At 45.9% G+C, this 20,384-nt stretch overlaps 1 protein-coding gene across 1 annotated transcript in view; it reads left to right on the top strand.

The window, feature by feature from the left end:
• PLXNA3 (plexin A3) overlaps nt 1-20,384 on the top strand; it is a 73,178-nt gene that overhangs the window by 48,045 nt on the left and 4,749 nt on the right. Inside the window, exons 6-22 of the mRNA XM_075185627.1 lie at nt 3,553-3,676; nt 3,907-4,060; nt 4,149-4,248; nt 5,101-5,215; nt 8,453-8,653; nt 10,869-10,965; nt 11,054-11,244; nt 11,713-11,858; nt 12,942-13,062; nt 13,405-13,541; nt 13,634-13,804; nt 13,968-14,061; nt 14,437-14,679; nt 15,595-15,738; nt 15,856-16,090; nt 19,330-19,472; nt 20,037-20,293. Coding sequence (XP_075041728.1) covers nt 3,553-3,676; nt 3,907-4,060; nt 4,149-4,248; nt 5,101-5,215; nt 8,453-8,653; nt 10,869-10,965; nt 11,054-11,244; nt 11,713-11,858; nt 12,942-13,062; nt 13,405-13,541; nt 13,634-13,804; nt 13,968-14,061; nt 14,437-14,679; nt 15,595-15,738; nt 15,856-16,090; nt 19,330-19,472; nt 20,037-20,293 — 2,673 coding nt within the window. The remainder of the gene's footprint in view (nt 1-3,552; nt 3,677-3,906; nt 4,061-4,148; nt 4,249-5,100; nt 5,216-8,452; nt 8,654-10,868; nt 10,966-11,053; nt 11,245-11,712; nt 11,859-12,941; nt 13,063-13,404; nt 13,542-13,633; nt 13,805-13,967; nt 14,062-14,436; nt 14,680-15,594; nt 15,739-15,855; nt 16,091-19,329; nt 19,473-20,036; nt 20,294-20,384) is intronic.

The following is a 20,384-nucleotide window of genomic DNA, read 5'->3' as shown; positions in this document are numbered from 1 at the left end:
TCTTGTACCTGATACTGCTGGTAAAATAGATTATGGATCTCTCTAGCGCAGTACACACCGTCGCTTGCTTTCCCCAAGCGCTAAAAGGACCGTGACCGCGGCACAGAATCATCACCCGCCTGTGCACCCCCCCACCCCCCCCAGATGGTTTCCAAGTATACTTCTGTCATTCCCACAGCTCATCTTAGAATGTTTCTTTTTAAAACTATGTTAAATCAATGCGAGACCCGACGCCAGGGTCGAAAGAATATCTTTTTAATATGCGCAATCTGTTTTTATTCCACCAAAACTGTCAGTATAATTCATAGTAAGATTAAGTGTCTCCCACTTCAGAGGTCAGGTCTGTTAATGGCAGGGCTGCCTCTCCTGATAATTATACCATGTCCTCCTCCTCTGGTATTAAATGGTAAGGGCTGTTAATATGATAGTAAATCTTGTGCTGTGTCCTTTTCGGGCACTTTGCCCACCACCCTCCTCCAGTCTGCCCCTTCTCACTGTCAGCGGATCTGCACCTCTGTCAGTACTCCTGGCCCTCTCGCTCCCTCTCCCCATCCCCTTATGATGGTGATTAAAGTAGTTGTATAGTCTGCCCGTGACCCCTAGGAGCCCCCTTGTAATATATGACTCTGGCTTTCCACATGTATTCCTCCAGGGAACAGAAGCGCAGCCTAGTGGGAGATATTTCAGCCTGGACGGATCCAGGGGTCATACACTCTGCCCCTGTTGGAATATATACTGCGGTTTGTGCTAATTAAATAGTCTCTGTGCAGTAGAACAAGCTGCTTCCGGTCACTCGCACCCCTAGTCGCATTGAGCACAATGGGGTATAGAGCTCTGCACGCCCGGAGACGGGGGGCCTGCTTTGCCCCAAACACAATGAGGCTCACTGTTCCAAGACCCCCATGTACTTGCGTTCCACCCCCTCCTGGCTTTATTGCTTTGCCCTTTTTCTTTTGTCCTCTATGAACTGCGCCAGTGTCAGTTCAATCCTCCGGTCGCTGCATATGTATGAGTGGTACGTTTGATGAAAAGACCCTTAAAATTATTGGTTGACGATGGTAAAGTGGCAGAAAATTGATTAGTCACGGGTGGGGAACAAAATGTAACCATTTAAAATTTTAAAAAAAATTGATAACTCCATAAAAGTTTAATGGGGGCTTAGAGTATGAGAACATTAGATATGCTGTCTGTCCTCTTCACCCTGACCGTGGGGGTCCGAAAAGCTTCGGCATTAAAGGGGGAGATTTGCTGAAGCCTGTGGGTGGTGGTTTATAGCTCGGTGGATTTTAATTCCCCCTCCATTGTGTCCCATCAGAGGTGAGGGGGGAGATGTTGAGCTTATTGGATCAGCACTTAATAGGAGATGGTTAAAAACTAAATCTTTATATCCTAAAGGATTTTTTTAATAGGACAACCACTCAGTTTTCCAGAATATTCTATCAGACACTGCTCCTACTTATATAGGTTACTGACATTACTTGTCACTTGAACTTATAGGGGCGTATTTATTTTTATTTTATTTTTTTTATGTTTATTTATCGCCGCAGTTAATGTAAAATAATATTTACGGTGAGGCTGAGCACTACTTAGCTGCCCGGGCGATAATGACCCAGAGCGGTAAGTGTTAACATGCGGCTTTTGCGCATGCGTGAGCCGAGCAGCGCGGCGGAGCTGTGCGCCCCAGATACCTAGGCGAGGGGGGGGGAGGGAAATTCCCATCGAGCTTTTCGCCCTTTAATAAACCAGTCTCTTATTCCTGTTTAAAAATTTATAATTCCAAATGACGCTTTGCTGATTTGTTCATAGAAGTCGCAATAAATAGTGTTACACTCAACATCGTTACTTGCAGTGATTAATGCAGCGTGATCTATTGTGTAACTCAGATTGATATTTTATTCTCCAGTTATTTTATTTCTTTAATTGAAAGTGAAGTGCTCCTGACTCAGCAATATTTAGGTTTTAGTTTATTCCCCCCATCCTAGACAGTTGCGTTATTCTTTATTTATGCTCATAAGTATACAGTCCTCTGCAAATTCCTGTAGGTGTGTTTAGTCTTCCGTTCTCCGCCCAGGTGTGTTATATGCAGGTGTCACTAGTGTTCCGTTCTCCGGTGTGTTATATGCAGGTGTCACTAGTGTTCCGTTCTCCGGTGTGTTATATGCAGGTGTCACTAGTGTTCCGTTTTCTACCCAGGTGTGTTATATGCAGGTGTCACTAGTGTTCCGTTCTCAGGTGTGTTATATGCAGGTGTCACTAGTGTTCCGTTCTCCGCACAGGTGTGTTATATGCAGGTGTCACTAGTGTTCCGTTCTCCGCACAGGTGTGTTATATGCAGGTGTCACTAGTGTTCCGTTCTCCGCACAGGTGTGTTATATGCAGGTATCACTAGTGTTCCGTTCTCCGCACAGGTGTGTTATATGCAGGTATCACTAGTGTTCCGTTCTCCGCACAGGTGTGTTATATGCAGGTGTCACTAGTGTTCCGTTCTCCGCCTAGGTGTGTTATATGCAGGTGTCACTAGTGTTCCGTTCTCCGCCCAGGTGTGTTATATGCAGGTGTCACTAGTGTTCCGTTCTCCGCACAGGTGTGTTATATGCAGGTATCACTAGTGTTCCGTTCTCCGCCTAGGTGTGTTATATGCAGGTGTCACTAGTGTTCCGTTCTCCGCCTAGGTGTGTTATATGCAGGTGTCACTAGTGTTCCGTTCTCCGCCTAGGTGTGTTATATGCAGGTGTCACTAGTGTTCCGTTCTCCGCACAGGTGTGTTATATGCAGGTGTCACTAGTGTTCCGTTCTCCGCACAGGTGTGTTATATGCAGGTGTCACTAGTGTTCCGTTCTCCGCACAGGTGTGTTATATGCAGGTGTCACTAGTGTTCCGTTCTCCGCACAGGTGTGTTATATGCAGGTGTCACTAGTGTTCCGTTCTCCGCTCAGGTGTGTTATATGCAGGTGTCACTAGTGTTCCGTTCTCCGCACAGGTGTGTTATATGCAGGTGTCACTAGTGTTCCGTTCTCCGCACAGGTGTGTTATATGTAGGTGTCACTAGTGTTCCGTTCTCCGCACAGGTGTGTTATATGCAGGTGTCACTAGTGTTCCGTTCTCCGCACAGGTGTGTTATATGCAGGTGTCACTAGTGTTCCGTTCTCCGCACAGGTGTGTTATATGCAGGTGTCACTAGTGTTCCGTTCTCCGCACAGGTGTGTTATATGCAGGTGTCACTAGTGTTCCGTTCTCCGCTCGGGTGTGTTATATGCAGGTGTCACTAGTGTTCCGTTCTCCGCTCGGGTGTGTTATATGCAGGTGTCACTAGTGTTCCGTTCTCCGCTCAGGTGTGTTATATGCAGGTGTCACTAGTGTTCCGTTCTCCGCTCAGGTGTGTTATATGCAGGTGTCACTAGTGTTCCGTTCTCCGCTCAGGTGTGTTATATGCAGGTGTCACTAGTGTTCCGTTCTCCGCTCAGGTGTGTTATATGCAGGTGTCACTAGTGTTCCGTTCTCCGCTCAGGTGTGTTATATGCAGGTGTCACTAATGTTCCGTTCTCCGCACAGGTGCTGCCGGGAGAGTGAGTGTGAGCGAGCGGTGGAGCCCCATCGGTTTACGAGCGATCTGAGTCAGTGTGTGCGCCTGGAAGTGACCCCCAATAACGCCTCTGTCAGTGTCCCGGAGCTGCTGGTAAGACGTTTTCCTCACTCCTGGCCGTTGCAGGGAATTGTAGTTGGAGAACTGGGATATTTGGTGAAAAGGACACAAAGTGGATTGCGCTGCATGTGCCAAAGATTTATTTTTTCCTCTCCTCTCGACTGTTCAAAAATTAAAATAATTGATCCACTTATGTTTTCTGAGTTATAAACCCACTTACGAGCGATATCTCAGTTTCTATAGTAACTTTGTCTCTGCTACAGCTGAATCTGTCCGTGCAAAATGTTCCTGATCTGTCAACGGGGGTCACCTGTATGTTCGGGGATGTGGCGGAGAGCGAGGCCGTACTGGGGGATGGAACCATTCAGTGCTCCTCCCCCTCGCTCCGCGACATTCCTGGTATCACCGGAGGCCTTGGTGAGTCCATGTTCTCTCCTATAACCATTGCCCTCGGCTGTATCCCACTCTCCACAGTATTGATACTAGTTTGTTCTGCCTGTGTTAGGTGCTCTACACACCGTCCAGCTACATCTGAAGTCCAAGGAGACCGGTCTGAAGTTTGCAAGCACCGACTTTGTCTTCTACAACTGCAGCGTCCTCCAGTCGTAAGCTCGTTCCTCCATCTTTACTTTGGGTCATGTGGGATCGTGCTTGGTCGCGTGGCCAAAGATGAACATGTCTGCAATTAGTTTTCCTGTTGCATTAGGCTATCAGTAAAGTGGGAGATGTATCCCAGTTAAGGATCTATCTGGTTCTTGCTATGCTGGATTTGGGGAATCAAAAACCAAGGAATTTTGGAGAGATGTGGACACATTTTCAGGTCCTAGTTTCCCGGGGTCAGCAGAGAGTGTTCTTAAGGATGCGTTTGGCTCCTGTGCATCCATATGAGGTTGGGTTAACCCCCTCCCGGACAACTGTTTGTTAAACCCTATTGTGTATTCTGTCTATTGATAAATGTTTTAGGAACACTGATAGGACAAAAGGGTCTGTAACACGAGGCAACCAATCAGATTCCAACAGCTGTATTCATATGACTCAAGAAGTAAAACAAAATGAACATAAAGGTCATACCTTTTAATGGTTAAGTATATTGGAAATCGTTGCTGCTCTGAAGGAATTCAATGCAGAGTGCAGTGATCTGGTGCATTGTTAGCTATTAACCGTATCCCCCTTAAATAAACCTTATTATTTTTGCATTTTTTTTTCTTTCTGATCGGTACTCCGTTTATAGGTTTTGTGCAAAACACGGGGATGTGCAGAGCTTTTCTGTTTGCTCAGATTACCCTAATTGCCCCCATAGTGAATTTATAGGTGGGTGCCGCCCATAGGCTTTAATTCAAAAACTGCCCCACCCTGGAAGATTCAGAACCGAAGATGCCAGTTATAGTAATGCAGATAGAGAGGGATCTATATTTACAAGGTGGTTAAATGTAATTGTTTTTCTTGTTTTTCTGCAGGTGCCTTTCCTGTGTGAGCAATCGCTACCCCTGTCATTGGTGTAAATACCGTCACATATGTACTCACAACGCAGACGAATGCTTCTTCCTGGAGGGACGCGTCAACAGCACAGATGTACGCACTACGGGGTAGCGGGGGCCGGGGTTATAGTGGAGAAATGTGTGTCCGTAGAGAAGAGTTTAGTGCCCCCCTCACCCCTGGACAAATCCTATCTGCATGCCACCACTGCCCCGTGCTATCACGCCCATATTTCGGGCATTGGTAACTGTGATGCTAAGAGTCTGATTGCTGCTAAAGAATCCACTTCTCTCCCCCTCCCCAATATACCCTTGTCAGCATGCTCCAACGCCAAGCAGGGTGCCAGGGTGAGAATCACACGGAGCTGGAAGTGTCAGTGGGTGGGGGAGCGATGTGTTTAATCAGGACCGCCTGACTCCCCGTTTCCCCACACCTCAGGGAGGGTGTCAATCGCTTCTGCACAATGCTAGATGCATACCACGTCTATTCCCTGCACAATGCTAGATGCATACCACGTCTATTCCCTGCACAATGCTAGATGCATACCACGTCTATTCACTGCACAATGCTAGATGCATACCACGTCTATTCACTGCACAATGCTAGATGCATGCCACGTCTATTCCCTGCACAATGCCAGATGCATGCCACGTCTATTCCCTGCACAATGCTAGATGCATGCCACGTCTATTCCCTGCACAATGCCAGATGCATGCCACGTCTATTCCCTGCACAATGCTAGATGCATGCCACGTCTATTCCCTGCACAATGCTAGATGCATGCCACGTCTATTCCCTGCACAATGCTAGATGCATGCCACGTCTATTCCCTGCACAATGCTAGATGCATACCACGTCTATTCCCTGCACATTGTTAGATGCATACCACGTCTATTCCCTGCACATTGTTAGATGCATACCACGTCTATTCCCTGCACATTGTTAGATGCATACCACGTCTATTCCCTGCACAATGCTAGATGCATACCACGTCTATTCCCTGCACAATGCTAGATGTATACCACGTCTATTCCCTGCACAATGCTAGATGCATACCACGTCTATTCCCTGCACAATGCTAGATGCATGCCACGTCTATTCCCTGCACAATGCTAGATGCATACCACGTCTATTCCCTGCACAATGCTAGACATGCAGATATTGCCAATATAACCACGGTAGGCGTGCTAAGGTAACGTAATCCAGTCCAAGAGCAGGGACGTGTCAGGATGGCGCTAGGAGTGTATAGATTAACCCCTTTTTTATTTATATTTTTTTAATATTCAGGAATAACCCAGTAGTACAATGCAATCCTCTGTATTGTAGTTTCTGTGTTTTGTCTGTATTAATAATCCCCTGAATGCTACAGCGCTGCGTCATAACCTTATCGCACATAGAACTACCTGATGCTATTTAATTCTGATGACGTCTCGGCTATGACATCATTTGGCGTCATCCGTGACCAGCGATGATATTTAAAAAAATATTATTGAAATACCTTGTTCCAAGTTTATTTGAAGGAATGTCACAAACGTGTGTGTGTGTGTTTTTATCTGTGTCTCTCTACGAATGTCTAGTTTTGGGAGGACGCACTAACTTAAGGCGTATCTGTTTGCCCGATTGCTGGCAGCCGTTTTGTTCGAGGTCACTATTTCCCAGACTGCTTTGCGGTGAACATTGGCGCAGTCCACGCAGTGGCCGCCTCCTCTGCGTAATGTGATTTACGCGCCTGCTTGCTGGAAGGTTCGAGGAAGCGATGTACGTGACTTTTGGTTAAATAACGCCAATTGCGCGCGCTACGGTCAGATCCCACTGAGCGCACTTTGGCAGACCCCCACTCAGACCTGCGCCGGTACATATCGGGCTAGATGGGTGTCCGCAGGTGCAGACCTGCTTCGCTCTCGTTGCACATCCTCCGATGTAGATTTATATGCACACAGCCGTAGCCCAGATCTGGCGCCCGGGTAGCAGATAGAGGGGACGTGTTACCATGGTAACTGGATCCTTCCTCAGCAGCTCGCTGTAAGTGGGCGGAGGCACATGATCCCTCATCATTCTCTGCCGATCTCCCGGGGGCACTAGGGGGAAGAGCCTCTGTAAAGGATGAGGGAGGAAGTGTCTGAGATGATGTGCATGTATGAATGCATCAATAAGGCAGTTATTACACGCCGGACATGATATTAATGTGCATTGTAGGTTGCTGATGTTCATTGAGCCCAAAATGTGCTTTAAATATCTTTTTCCCCCCTGCCCCCTATTACTAGCCAGGCTTTATAGCCCTTAGTAATGTCTTATTATTTACTCTGTTTTGTTCTTTTAATTGACACCCCTGTGCCCAGATTGGGGGGCTGTGCTAGCTATCCCCTGGCATATGGTATGGTGTACTCTGTATTCTCATGGTCCCCTTCTGTTGCAGGATGCCCACACACCACACCCACCGGTCTGCCTCTAGGCATAACCATGGTTCTAGTGGACCCACTGACACCTGTGGTGCAGAGAGGAACGTTTTGTGAACCCCTCCCCCACTTGAGGCACCTTGAGATCCGAAACTTGTTGTAGGGACCCGGGATTGCTAGTGGCAGAGGTGATGGGGGGCTGGTTTGTATAGTCTAACGATCTGATCCACTACAGTTTGTTCTATTCACGCCTTCTTCCAAACTGGGGACAAAACGGATGAGGAGGAATGCACCTTAGTGACTAAACTGAGGCACGAGGCACTCGTTTTGTGCCCCCAAACTAACACTCAGGAGAATGTTATCTCCATTACTGAGAAGCGATTGCCTTGTGCCTCAATGTTGTTCCTTGTGACTTAGTAAAGCTGCTTTCACATAGATATTATTTCGGCTCAGAAAATGGCCGCCTTCCCCGCCAGTCTCACGTTTTCTGCCAGTATTGATTATTATTACCTTCGTTCTGAAACTTGGTCATAAACATGCTCTTCCCGTTTATGTGCTGCCGTGATAAGTGGGGTAAGCTCAGATTTACATGGAAATGCACATTTATGCTCATAAAAGCAGAAAGTGGCACTCAGGCTAATAGGCTCCATTTTTCTCTCCACTAAACGTTGATTTATTCCAATGACATCATATGTGTCCTTCGTGTGTCCTCCCTCAGATCACAGCGCTGCGTTATGTGCTTATTGCAGGAATAGATGATTGAACAGACGCTGTAATGTCCATCGCCATTGTTTTATGTAAACAAAATGCCCTGTGACCTCTGACCTCTGGTCCATCTGGTGGTCTGACCTGGCCCTCGGTGTACCCAGTACCCAACCATTGCTCCCATTGTGTCCTGTCCCCACCACCTCCGTCTGACCTGTGGTCCGTCTTACAGGGCTGCCCGGAGATCATTCCAACCGGTGAGATCCTGATCCCAGTGGGAGTGGTGCAGCCGATCACGCTGAAGGCCAAGAACCTGCCGCAGCCGCAGTCCGGACAGAAGAACTACGAGTGCGTCTTCAACATCGAGGGGAAAGTGCAGCGCGTTCCAGCTGTGAGGTTCAATAGCAGCAGCGTTCAGTGTCAGAACACCTCGGTGAGTGCACGTTACAGTGTCTGAGCGCCTCGGTGAGTGCACGTTACAGTGTCAGAACACCTCGGTGAGTGCACGTTACAGTGTCAGAACACCTCGGTGAGTGCACGTTACAGTGTCAGAACACCTCGGTGAGTGCACGTTACAGTGTCAGAACACCTCGGTGAGTGCACGTTACAGTGTCAGAACACCTCGGTGAGTGCACGTTACAGTGTCAGAACACCTCGGTGAGTGCACGTTACAGTGTCTGAGCGCCTCGGTGAGTGCACGTTACAGTGTCTGAGCGCCTCGGTGAGTGCACGTTACAGTGTCTGAGCGCCTCGGTGAGTGCACGTTACAGTGTCTGAGCGCCTCGGTGAGTGCACGTTACAGTGTCTGAGCGCCTCGGTGAGTGCACGTTACAGTGTCTGAGCGCCTCGGTGAGTGCACGTTACAGTGTCTGAGCGCCTCGGTGAGTGCACGCTACAGTGTCTGAGCGCCTCGGTGAGTGCACGCTACACAGTATTAACACCTTAAGATATGTTTCAGACTTTCTCAATATGGCAGTGTGTAATGACCAACTGTGTGTTTCTAAGTGAACAGAGCAGTTCTGAAATTCAGACTCACTAGAATTTTTCTTATCCAGTTCCTTATTATACATATGTAAGTGGGCTCCATAGAATAACTATACTTTGGTGTCTGTCACCGTGTAGACCATAATAAGGGCAGCGACTACTGTATAATGTATTGGGTTATGTATAAATTATACCCTTACACACCGTAAAACAGCATCCTCCACTTATAATATGGTAGGGGGTTTGACACTGATGCACAGTACACCTCAGCAAACCCAGGCGCAAGTCGTTTGTTTAGGCGTCTCCTTAGAGCGGAGAGAGGGCGTGTACCGTGATGTGCGCTGGGTGGGGGGTGCCATCTGGGTGCAAAATCAAGGTGCGTTTCATCCAGATGGTGAAGTGTTATATGAGGAGCGCGGTTTGACACGTTAATATACAGATAGTGAGACGCTGGATAGTGAGGAACGCTGTCATGTACCCATTTATATGCACTGAGGGGACCAAGCAGAGTTACTGACCACAGAGCTGCAGTATAAATAGTCCCTAATAACGGTGCAAATTCTGAGTATACAGAATAATCCTATTATTACCACCACTGGTGCTGTGGGCACAGCATGGAGGGGGTTAATGCCCTCCGTCCCCTGCTGACGACGAGGGAGGGCGTGGCTGGGATTGTGAATGAGGAAGGAAATGCTGGCGGTTGCTAGGAGACAGATCTCCTGCGTTACTATGGAAACAGAGCTCTTCATCTCCTCCCTACCCTGCCTGCTTTGTTATGTCGGGAGCCCCCTGCTACCAGCGTGTGACCCCCCCCAACACCTTCACACCTATGTGCAAAGAATATACACTGTGTGTGTGTGTGTGTGTGTGTGTGTGTGTGTGTGTGTGTGTGTGTGTGTATATATATATATATATATATATATATATATATATATATATATATATATATATATATATATATATATATATAATATTACATACACTCTGTACACAGGTTGCATATGTGACTTGTATGTTATTAATTTCCACGTCCATTTATCTGTGTATAAGACATGGTCATTTAAAATAATCAATGTCCCTTAAAAAATATATAAATTACTGACAAATAAGTCTCAAAACTAAATGATCCCCAAAATAATTGTGTATTTGTTACCTTGGTTTGACCTCATCATTTTAATATTACACCATCATCTAATTAAAGTGCAGAACATTTTGTTGTTGTGCCGTGAGACGTTTTCTTACGTTGTTTTTCATGATACGCTTTTCTCGCCACCTTCAATCTGTCGTTGGGTTGATTAGTTTGGATCAAACGATGTCCAAACCCCGACAGTGGCCTTTTCAGTTCTTGCGCTGAGCTTATGTGACATGGAGTACTTCCTTCCTTCTCCACCGTCACATCCCACAGGTCACGTACAGTGACTAAATGATTGCTGACGTAGGCTGAAAAGGTGAAACGGCAAAGCATATCATGCCAGTTATGCCCCTACTAATCTACAGTGACGTCGCTGATCATGGTCCGTCAGACTGTTAAAGGAATGTCATTGGAGTAATCTTAGTTTGTAAATGGAACAATCTTGTGTAGAACAATGGGCTTTAGGTTATTGTGGATTGACGCGTAGAATTAATGAGCGGAGATATTGATATTTATATATGTTGTGTTGCAGTACACCTATGAAGGGAATGAATCTGGTGATCTGTCGGTTGATTTCTCCATCGTTTGGGACGGACATTTTTTCATCGATAAACCAGCAACATTTAAAGGTACTAGACACGCACCCGAATTATGTGCACTACACCCCAGTCCTCATACACCCCGCTCTCCCTCACTCTGCATCTCTCTCCCTCCCAGCTCTGCTCTACAAATGTCCGGCGCAGCGGGAGAGCTGCGGTCTGTGTCTCAAGGCGGACCCTCGCTTCGAGTGCGGCTGGTGTGTATCAGACGGGAAATGCCTCCTCCGCCAGTATTGCTCCAACCCCAAAACCAACTGGATGCACCTCAGCAAAAGGAACACACGCTGTACCAACCCCCAAATCTACGAGGTACGTTATCTCCCACCCTGCGGGCTGAGGCTCCAAGTGGCTCTATTGCCACACAAGCAGAGTTTGTGGCCTTAAAGCGCCAATAGACCTAAAGTACAGGATACCCTATGTGAAATAATCACTGTGGTCTTGGGGGGTCGACTAGACCTCCTGTCTGTAAATTATATTTAAGAACACACCATAGAGCCTTTCAAAGTCTGAAGTGTCTGCATACAGCTATGGTATGAGTAGTATTACATATACATTTGTGCCTGATCGTGTCTCTGTATCTTTAATTAGTGGTCTTTCTTAAAATAAGATATTAAGTATATATTATTTGATATAATTATTTTTAAATTTAATTATGCCCTAAAATAGCTCCACGGTTGCCTGATATATCTCTCTGCACTCGTTTGCTCATGTCTAGTTACTAGAGGCCCGCTCCGGCGTCGGTTAATCTGTTTTTTTTCCACTTCTCTCCCCTTGCAGATTCATCCACTCACCGGCCCCAGAGAGGGAGGGACAAAAGTGACCATTAGCGGGGCGAACCTCGGCTTGTACTTCAGAGAGGTGTGGGTGCAGGTGGCGGGGGTGCAGTGTGCGTCGGTGCCTTCGCAGTACGTCAGCGCCGAGAGGTAAGTCCTACTGGCTGGAAGCGGGAGATTAGGAGTCATGTGATTTAGCTTCTGGATGACGTAATGGCTCATAGTTTAGTGTGGTGGGCAAGGGATGAATGATCAATCTGTCTGGATAATGTTGAGATTACCCACACGCAGCACACAGTTTCTGTACGTTGTGATCTCCTGTAGGTAAAATCTCCTTTTTAAAACATAATGTACCAGCAGCCTCTTGTTCGATTGACCTTCATACTTGGAGCTCGTCAGCGCCCCCTCTTCTTCCCCAGACGCCTGGGTGGCCCCAGCACCTGAGGATTTGACTCCAGGGTCTCGGGAATACATTTGCTGCCCTCACCAGGAGGAGGAGGGCAGACTTAATGAACGCTATAAACGGTCCTGTTCTCCCACACTCAGCGAGAAGCAATTAAGACGTAACGCTCTGGCCATGAATCAAACCCGGCCCTCTCCACCCTCGGCCGCGCCAGGAAGTTACTGCACAAATTGCCGGCAGATAAATAGGTGGCGGATGATGGATGGCTGATATCCTCATCGCTTTCCTAATTAAATCGCCATCCAAGTGTCTCTGCGTACACCTGGATGACTCCTCCACATTACTTATCAGGGAAGTTTCCCCAGAGTACATGTGCTGCGGCTCTGTCATCATTGATTCAGAATTAAGACTTACTGAACCTACAGCACCCTCCGAACTGCAAAACATAATTACTCACTTCCCTTTCCTATATTAAACCTCCTTCGAAGACTCAAAGGCTTCTCCTATAACTCGCTCATATCACCGTTAAATGATCAGAAAAAACTGTTAATTAGGAACATAAGAAAAATGTTAGACCCCCCATATCAGCTGAGTTCTGATTGGTTGTCTTGAATTTTACTATTTGAATGATGTTAAACACAGATTTCAATATTTTTAATTTTCAGGGTAATAGTTTATTAACAAATGCAAAGAGGGGTTTGTTATTGGTTTTCCAACAGTTTGTTTTTATTCTTTTTATTGGCAAATATTACTGTTATGTAATGCATTTTTATGTTCCTTTACTATATATATATTTTTTTTCATTGTTTCCTCGTTTGCCCCCCACCCAGGATAGTATGTGAGATGGAGGAGTCGCTGGTTCCTAACCCGGCCCCCGGAGTGGTGGAGTTGTGTATCGGAGACTGCAGCGCGGAGTACAGGACCCAGTCTGATCAGCTTTATACTTTCGTGGTAAGATGGAGATACAACGCTTTGGTAGAACAGCGTGCGGAACGTCTCCAAGTTGGTGATGCAAATTCTAGGGGACTCTGTTCTTGTTTTCTGGTCTGCACTTGGGACATTCCCAGTAACATAGAATAGGTTATGTCAAGTTATAGGTCCCCCCCTCCAATCAGATTTTAGCTCATTGGGCAATACTACCCTTTATACAACGTCATCTATGGAACAGACTTTATAAATGTCCCCCGTTGGCTTATGGCCTACGACCGGAAGCTGCTTTAATGAATGGTTTATGGTTAGTATTGGATGAGTGACGTGGCACACACAGTACACAGTTTATGTTCTTTCCTTCAGACGCCAAGTTTTTATGAAGTGAACCCCATGCGGGGCCCGGCTTCGGGCGGTACTCGGCTGACCATCAGCGGCAGAAATCTGGATGCCGGAAGCTCGGTGTCTGTATTGGTCAGAGACTCCGAATGCCGCTTTGTCAAGTAGGTGCTTGAATTAGGTTTTGTTTGGCAATACGTGCGTGTTGCTGATGGATCACCCTCCTCACCCTCTCTGCGTCCTCCCTCTCTAACAGAAGGAATTTGCGTGAAATCGTTTGCGTGTCGCCAGCCTCCTCTCAGGGTCCCAGCTCAGCAGCCATTACTCTGAGGATCGACAAGGCCAGTGTTTGGAACTCAGAAGTGAGTTATATATACACGGAGGATCCCACCATTTCTCGGCTGGATCCGGCCTGGAGCATTTTTAAGTGAGTAACACTGCTATCGGCCTTGTAGCCTTCTCACCGTCTTTCTCTGTTCCATACCGAATCTGAAATCTAGAGTGTGTCCCATTTCCTTCTCTCCCCCCTTCACATCCATCCTGTGTCTGATTGAAGTTTCCTCCTCATTATCCTATGTCTTTCTGAACAGTGGCAGCACAGCGATCACCGTGGCCGGAACACATTTACTCACCATTCAGGAACCGCGGGTTCGTGCCAAGTATTCCGGCATAGAGACCGTCAATGTGAGTATCTGTGCGAGATTTGTTGTAATCGGGTCACTGGGGCTGAGCGCCAAACTGGTTTCATCATGGGGAGGTTTCAGAGACTTCTAAAATTCAGATACAAATGGTTGTGCGCTCTTTCAACCTGAGCACCCCCCTAAAAATGAAGGAGCTAGTATGGAGACGAGTAGGATTGGTAACGTCCAGCTTCGAGGGAATTAATAGACGGTATTCGCATAAATATTGGCTCAACCCATAAACCTTCTGGCTCCCGCCGTGCATAGGAGGTGGGTGGTGGATAGTTACATAGAGGTTAGCTTGCGTAGTTCCTTCATACAATGTCACAAGCTCACACAAAGCTCATTTCATGACCATGTATTGTCCTTCCCTTTGCAGACCTGCCACATAATTAACGACACCCTGATGCTCTGCAAGGCTCCTGGGATTTACCCTTCCAACGGGGAGCTTGTACCACATGACGGCATGCAGCCGGATGAGTTTGGGTTCATCTTGGACAATGTATCCAACCTGCGTTCACTGAATTTCACCACATTTACCTACTACCCCAACCCTGTCGTGGAGGCATTCGGGTCCGGCGGCGTCTTGGAGATCAAACCGGGGTCTCATGTCATCCTTAAGGTGTGTACTTTGCTGCTTCGGGGGAACTATAGCTATTGTAATAATGGCCGGTGGACATTAATTTAATGACAATTCATTTATTCAGTATTAGTATTTCTCTTGTATTTGTAGCATTTGATCTGTGTAGTGGATTCCGCCTTGGCAGCGACGTAATTGTTCTACTCCGCTGACCAGATTTCTGTTTTAGTAACCAGTTAGTACTGAGCTTTTCCTGTAATTTGGAAGCTGCAATGCAGTCACTCCAACTACTGCAATAATAATGCATGACAGAGAAGCTCCACCTTTACAGGAACAAAGAAATAGGGCAATATAGTCTGCAAACAGAATTAACCCTTCTCTTATTTGGTGTTTATTATGTTATTTAGCAGCGCACAGTTTTGTATGTATATTTTGATGGAATCAAAGTGCATTGTGGAGTGAAGGTTGGTTTTTGATCGAATGCAGGAGTCGGTGATGGGGTAGAGAGAGATGCATCATGGGTGATTGGAGGAGATGCATCAGTTGGTTGAAAAGACATTTTGGAATTGGTGACCGTTTGGGAAACTATAATGGAGAGGGTAGTAGGTGATTTGGGGAGCGCGGTAACAGGTCGGAACAGGTATTGGTAACAGAAATGAGTTGGTGATAGCTTGTTGGTTGGTTGGGTGATGGCCAGGTAGTTATCATCCTAAAACTGTAAGAGGATCATGGAATGGTTGATGACCATAATATTTGGCTGAAATTAATATGGGAGCTCTGTTATATAGAACAAACATTCCATGGGTTCACCTTAATTTGCTGTTTATGAGAACATGGCCTCCAAGCTCTTAATTTTCACATTCTTCTCTGTGTGTTATCTACCTTTACTTCATCCCTTCTTCTTTAGTTCATCTCTCTCATCTTTATCTTAGAATGAGTTTTTCTCTTTCTTTCCAGGGAAGAAATTTACAGCCTGCTGCCCCTGGAGGCGCTAAACTGAACTACACCGTACTGATTGGTGACGTTCCTTGTGCGCTCACTGTTTCTGACTCTCAGCTGCTGTGTGATTCTCCTAGCCAGACGGGAGAGCACCGTGTTACAGTGAGTAGAATATCCCCCCTTTCTGTCTGTGGGACCACCGCCTGAGATCCCCTTTATGTTTCTATAAAGATGGTCCCTGTTTAGAGTTTGAACAATGAGTTTTCTCCTCTTGTTTAGATCCTGGTGGGTGGAATGGAATTCTCCCCTGGAAGCCTGAGGATTTACTCTGACAGCTCGCTCACCTTGCCGGCTATAGTGGGGATCGGTGCCGGAGGGGGACTGCTGCTTCTCGCCATCATCGCCGTCCTCATCGCTTATAAGAGGAAAACGCGGGACGCGGACCGTACCCTCAAAAGGCTCCAGATGCAGATGGATAATCTGGAGTCGCGAGTGGCGCTGGAGTGTAAGGAAGGTGAGTCCAGTCAGCTGAGCTAAAAATAATACCCCCATCCCCAAATCACAACGGAGGCTCTGTCAGTGTGCCGGACTCGTTTCCGTGTGAGAGATGAATATGCTGAAGTAGTAATAGAATAATCATAGAGAGATCCATTCAAAACTGAGACCTGGAAAGTGTTCAAGCTGGTGGAGTGTAAGGGGTTAATTCAACAGGGATGACCTCATGCAGAGAGTGCTTTGTCTTTGTGCATTTTCTTATCCGGATCAATAAAGTTTTTACGCTGAGTTGCAATGATGGGGAGGGGCAGGGAAATCATTGGCTATAGCGCACTGAGCATTGGGACTGTGCCACTTAGTGTTAAATCCCCCATTCCATACACCTAGCTCCCATTGCAATAAATAGACAAAATAAGTATGCCCCCTTGGCTGCTCCCTACGGTATCGGTCCCGTGACGTCTTTATACCTGTTCGCCTGCCACAGGCTTGATCTCCATTGGCCGAGATCCTAAGTTCTCTATGCTCACATTTCTCCCAAACTCATCTGAAAGTGGCCTAGTGGTTAGTACTTCTGCCTCACAGCACTAGGGTCATGAGTTCGATTCCCGACCATGGCCTTATCTGTGTGGAGTTTGTATGTTCTCCCTGTGTTTGCGTGAGTTTCCTCCGGGTGCTCCGGTTTCCTCCCACACTCCAAAAACATACTGGTAGGTTAATTGGCTGCTATCAAAAATTGACCCTAGTCTCTCTCTCTGTCTGTGTGTGTGTGTGTTAGGGAATTTAGACTGTAAGCTCCAATGGGGCAGGGACTGATGTGAATGAGTTCTCTGTACAGCGCTGCGGAATTAGTTGCGCTATATAAAATGATGATGATGATGGGTTCCGCTGATAAGAGGGAAGAGCAGGTGTCACGCAGTGAAATCGGGTCACAAAACCGTAGTACCGCCTGTCCCAGTCTCCCCCAACCTCCCTCATGAAAAATGTTGCACAGAAATGTGAGATCGGCATCAGATATCTACTCGCATTTTCTAAACTGCACAAGAGAAGAAGCTGTGATTAGTTGCTGTGGATTACAGTATCTCTTTCCTGTGCGCCAGTTTTCTGGTTTGTCCCCTGCGGTGTTATTACAAGAGATGTCCACATTTAAACGTCTTCCTGTGTAGCTGTGAGAGCTCCAGTTGCCCGGTCTGTATTGTTAATGAGACTGAAGATAATTAGTTCTGGGTCACGTTATCACTGTTAGAAGCTGGATGCTGAAGTCCGAGTTGGGAACAATCTTTCCCCTTGGAGTTCTGGAGATTTTCAGCGCTGGCATTTTGGCCTCCTGGGACTTCATTAAGGGCCAGAAGCCACGCTGGATAGAATACCAGAACATCCTCTACAGACTACAACAGCTGTCCATCTCTAGGGTGTGCCAAGCTTGGAGGACCGGTGCTGAGAGATGGTATCTTACAGGTGGGGATGGGCCAGCGGCTGGAGAACCCCCCCCACCTAATTCTAGCTATACCATGACCGCACAAAGCCTAGGAGAGCTCAGCGAGGTGTACAGAGTTCCTCTGTGTGAACAGACGATTTCTCCTGTTCTAGTAGAACAAGACATTCAAAAGGTTATCGCTTTTATGACTATCTTTAATTCCAGGAGAACTTTGACGATTAAATAGATTCGGGTAGGGTGCTTCTGTCCTATGCACGTTAAGAGTTTTGATTTCCTATACTTGGGTTACTTTATATGGAAACAAACATCCATTAACGCAATAGTGCTGTAAAATTGTGTTTGTAGACAATTAACAAAAACACAAACTACCATTTATTGGCTAATACACAACAGAAATGTAGAAAATCAAACTACCTATCTTTAAAACGTTCAAGCTAAAGCGGTATCCTGATATCTTCATTTTATCTGCGCTTTGTTGTACCCTGACAAGACTTATTGTGAAAGCATATAAAATAAATCAATGGACGTTTAAACAATTTAAACCAAACTTTGTTAATAGTTGCTTATATCTTGGCATAGTTTAGGTTGAAAAAAAAAAAAGACCCTGGGTGTTCAGAAATAAGTCAAAAATACCCCTTAAAATGTTTAAAGATTTCCTGGATTATGATATTATTGTAGTTGTCGGTACCCTGTATGTTGTTTTTCTTTCTTTGTGGTGTTTTTTTTGGGAAGATGTCCAACAGTTTCTTGAATCTACCTATAATGTCTGCTAGTGCTCTTACCGTAGAGAACTCCTTAATGACTGGACTATTTATTACCGTTGTGAATAGACACAGTTTAGCATTTTTGTTATGTGCTGGTTAAAAGACAGTAATAACGTTTTTTGTCATGCAAGGGTGGTGTCAGAAATGACTGAAGCTGGGATAGAGAAGTAACAGAATCACGTCCGGTTTTGTTAGAGCTGCATGAAAAATTATATTTGAAAAGTCTGTACACCCTAGTAGACCCCCGAGACTAGCTGTGGTGCATCATGGGGCAGAATTTTCATCCCACGATGCTCCAGGGCTCTCAGTCTTGAGATCGGAACGTAAAGTGCTGCATTACGGTTTTTTTTGTAAGAAGGGGGTTTGTGGATGGAAACATAATCTTACAATGACATCTTTAAGAATATGCTGCTGTTTTAGGAAACGTAAGTCTAAATCCTACCATCCCCCCCTGATCAGTCGCCTATACAAGCTTCCATTGTTTTCCAGTTCTCTAACTGAGAACTTAGTTTGCATAACCAGCAACTATGTATTTACAAACTTTCAAAGTCCTCCTCTCCATCCATCACAGAAAAAACTGATTGCTCTTAAATTTCCCCAAAGCTGATATGAATACCCTTTTGTCTTCACTTGGATAATACTCCCCCTTGTTAGGGCCACCACGACTCCCTTCCCCAATCTATATTATTAGCAGAAATTCTCAAAATTTACTGTGTTTGACAGATGGTCGAGAAGTTTGTAAAACTTTTCCAAAAATTTGAGCAATGTCTTTGTTCTGCTCGCCTGTGTCGTGGTTCTTAATCCTAAAACAGTTGTAAAATTGACATCGTTATCAGTAATGAGGGTCTAGTTTAAAGCCTGATCGGTCCTTATGGGCTACAGTGCTTTTTCCACAAACCCCATTGCTTAAATACACTCCTTAGTTTCTCTGTTAATAACTCCTTCTCTATTTCCGCTCATCTTTGGGTCCAACGCATTGTCATAGAGCCTCTCTAGTGTATCGTTGGCACATAATCTTCTGGCCCCATCCGTAACCGTTCTTCATGTTCTGTTCTACAGCGTTTGCAGAACTCCAGACGGACATCAACGAGCTGACCAATAACATGGACGGAGTGAAGATCCCGTTTCTGGATTATAAAACGTATGCCATGCGGGTCTTGTTCCCTGGCATAGAAGATCACCCGGTGCTCAAGGAACTGGACGTGAGTCGCGGTGGGCGGGGAGAAGTGTTTCTGCCTTTCTGAAATGTCCAAAATTCCTTCACAAGTTCCAATCGATCCAGCAGATGATATGATATTGAAACAAAACCAGTGGCTCACTCGTTTCAGAGAATTAGTTTGTGTGGGTGCCTGTGCCCATTTGATACCCGTGTGTAAGCTGTTTTGTTCATGAATTGAGGAAGATTTGTTTTCTCTCTGTGCTGCGAGTAATTATACTCTTTTGTTCATTAATTTTGGTTCCACCTCATGTAAAGAGCCATAATCCCTATACTTGAACTGAAGCACTTTGGGATAACAAATTGTCAATTAGCAAAACAGCGGAGTTAATCTAGGCACTACCCGTAAAGGACATAGAAATAGCTACAGAATAACAAACATCATTCGAACTATTTGCCCTTGTATTATGGTTTATTCATTATTTAGTGTTGACTTTTTAAGCGTAGCCCTCTAAAAAATCAAGTTATAATATTTTGTTAAAAGAAAAAAATATCTGATTTTATTGAAGTTTTTAGCTGGACATAAATCGTTTTTTCTCGTGCTCTCCAGATCCCCCCTAACGTGGAGAAAGCTCTGAGGCTGTTTGGGCAGCTCCTGAATAACAAGACCTTTCTGCTGACCTTCATCCACACCCTCGAGAACCAGCGCAGTTTCTCCATGCGGGATCGGGGCAACGTTGCCTCGCTGACTATGGTGTCGCTCCAGGGGCGCATGGAATACGCCACCGTCCTTCTCAAACAGCTGCTGAGCGACCTGATCGAGAAGAACCTGGAGAGTAAGAACCATCCTAAATTATTACTGCGCAGGTAAGAAACCATTTTATACAGATTCTCCTATCGTTCGCTCAGAGCAGCCCAAAGTCTCTATTGCCATGTTCCACTTTCGGGAATTCAGTCT

This window comes from Mixophyes fleayi, chromosome 9, assembly GCF_038048845.1.
Source record: "Mixophyes fleayi isolate aMixFle1 chromosome 9, aMixFle1.hap1, whole genome shotgun sequence".
NCBI lineage: Eukaryota > Metazoa > Chordata > Amphibia > Anura > Limnodynastidae > Mixophyes > Mixophyes fleayi.
The sequence above is the reverse complement of the archived record's forward strand: the minus strand, read 5'-3'. Positions and strand labels throughout refer to the sequence as shown.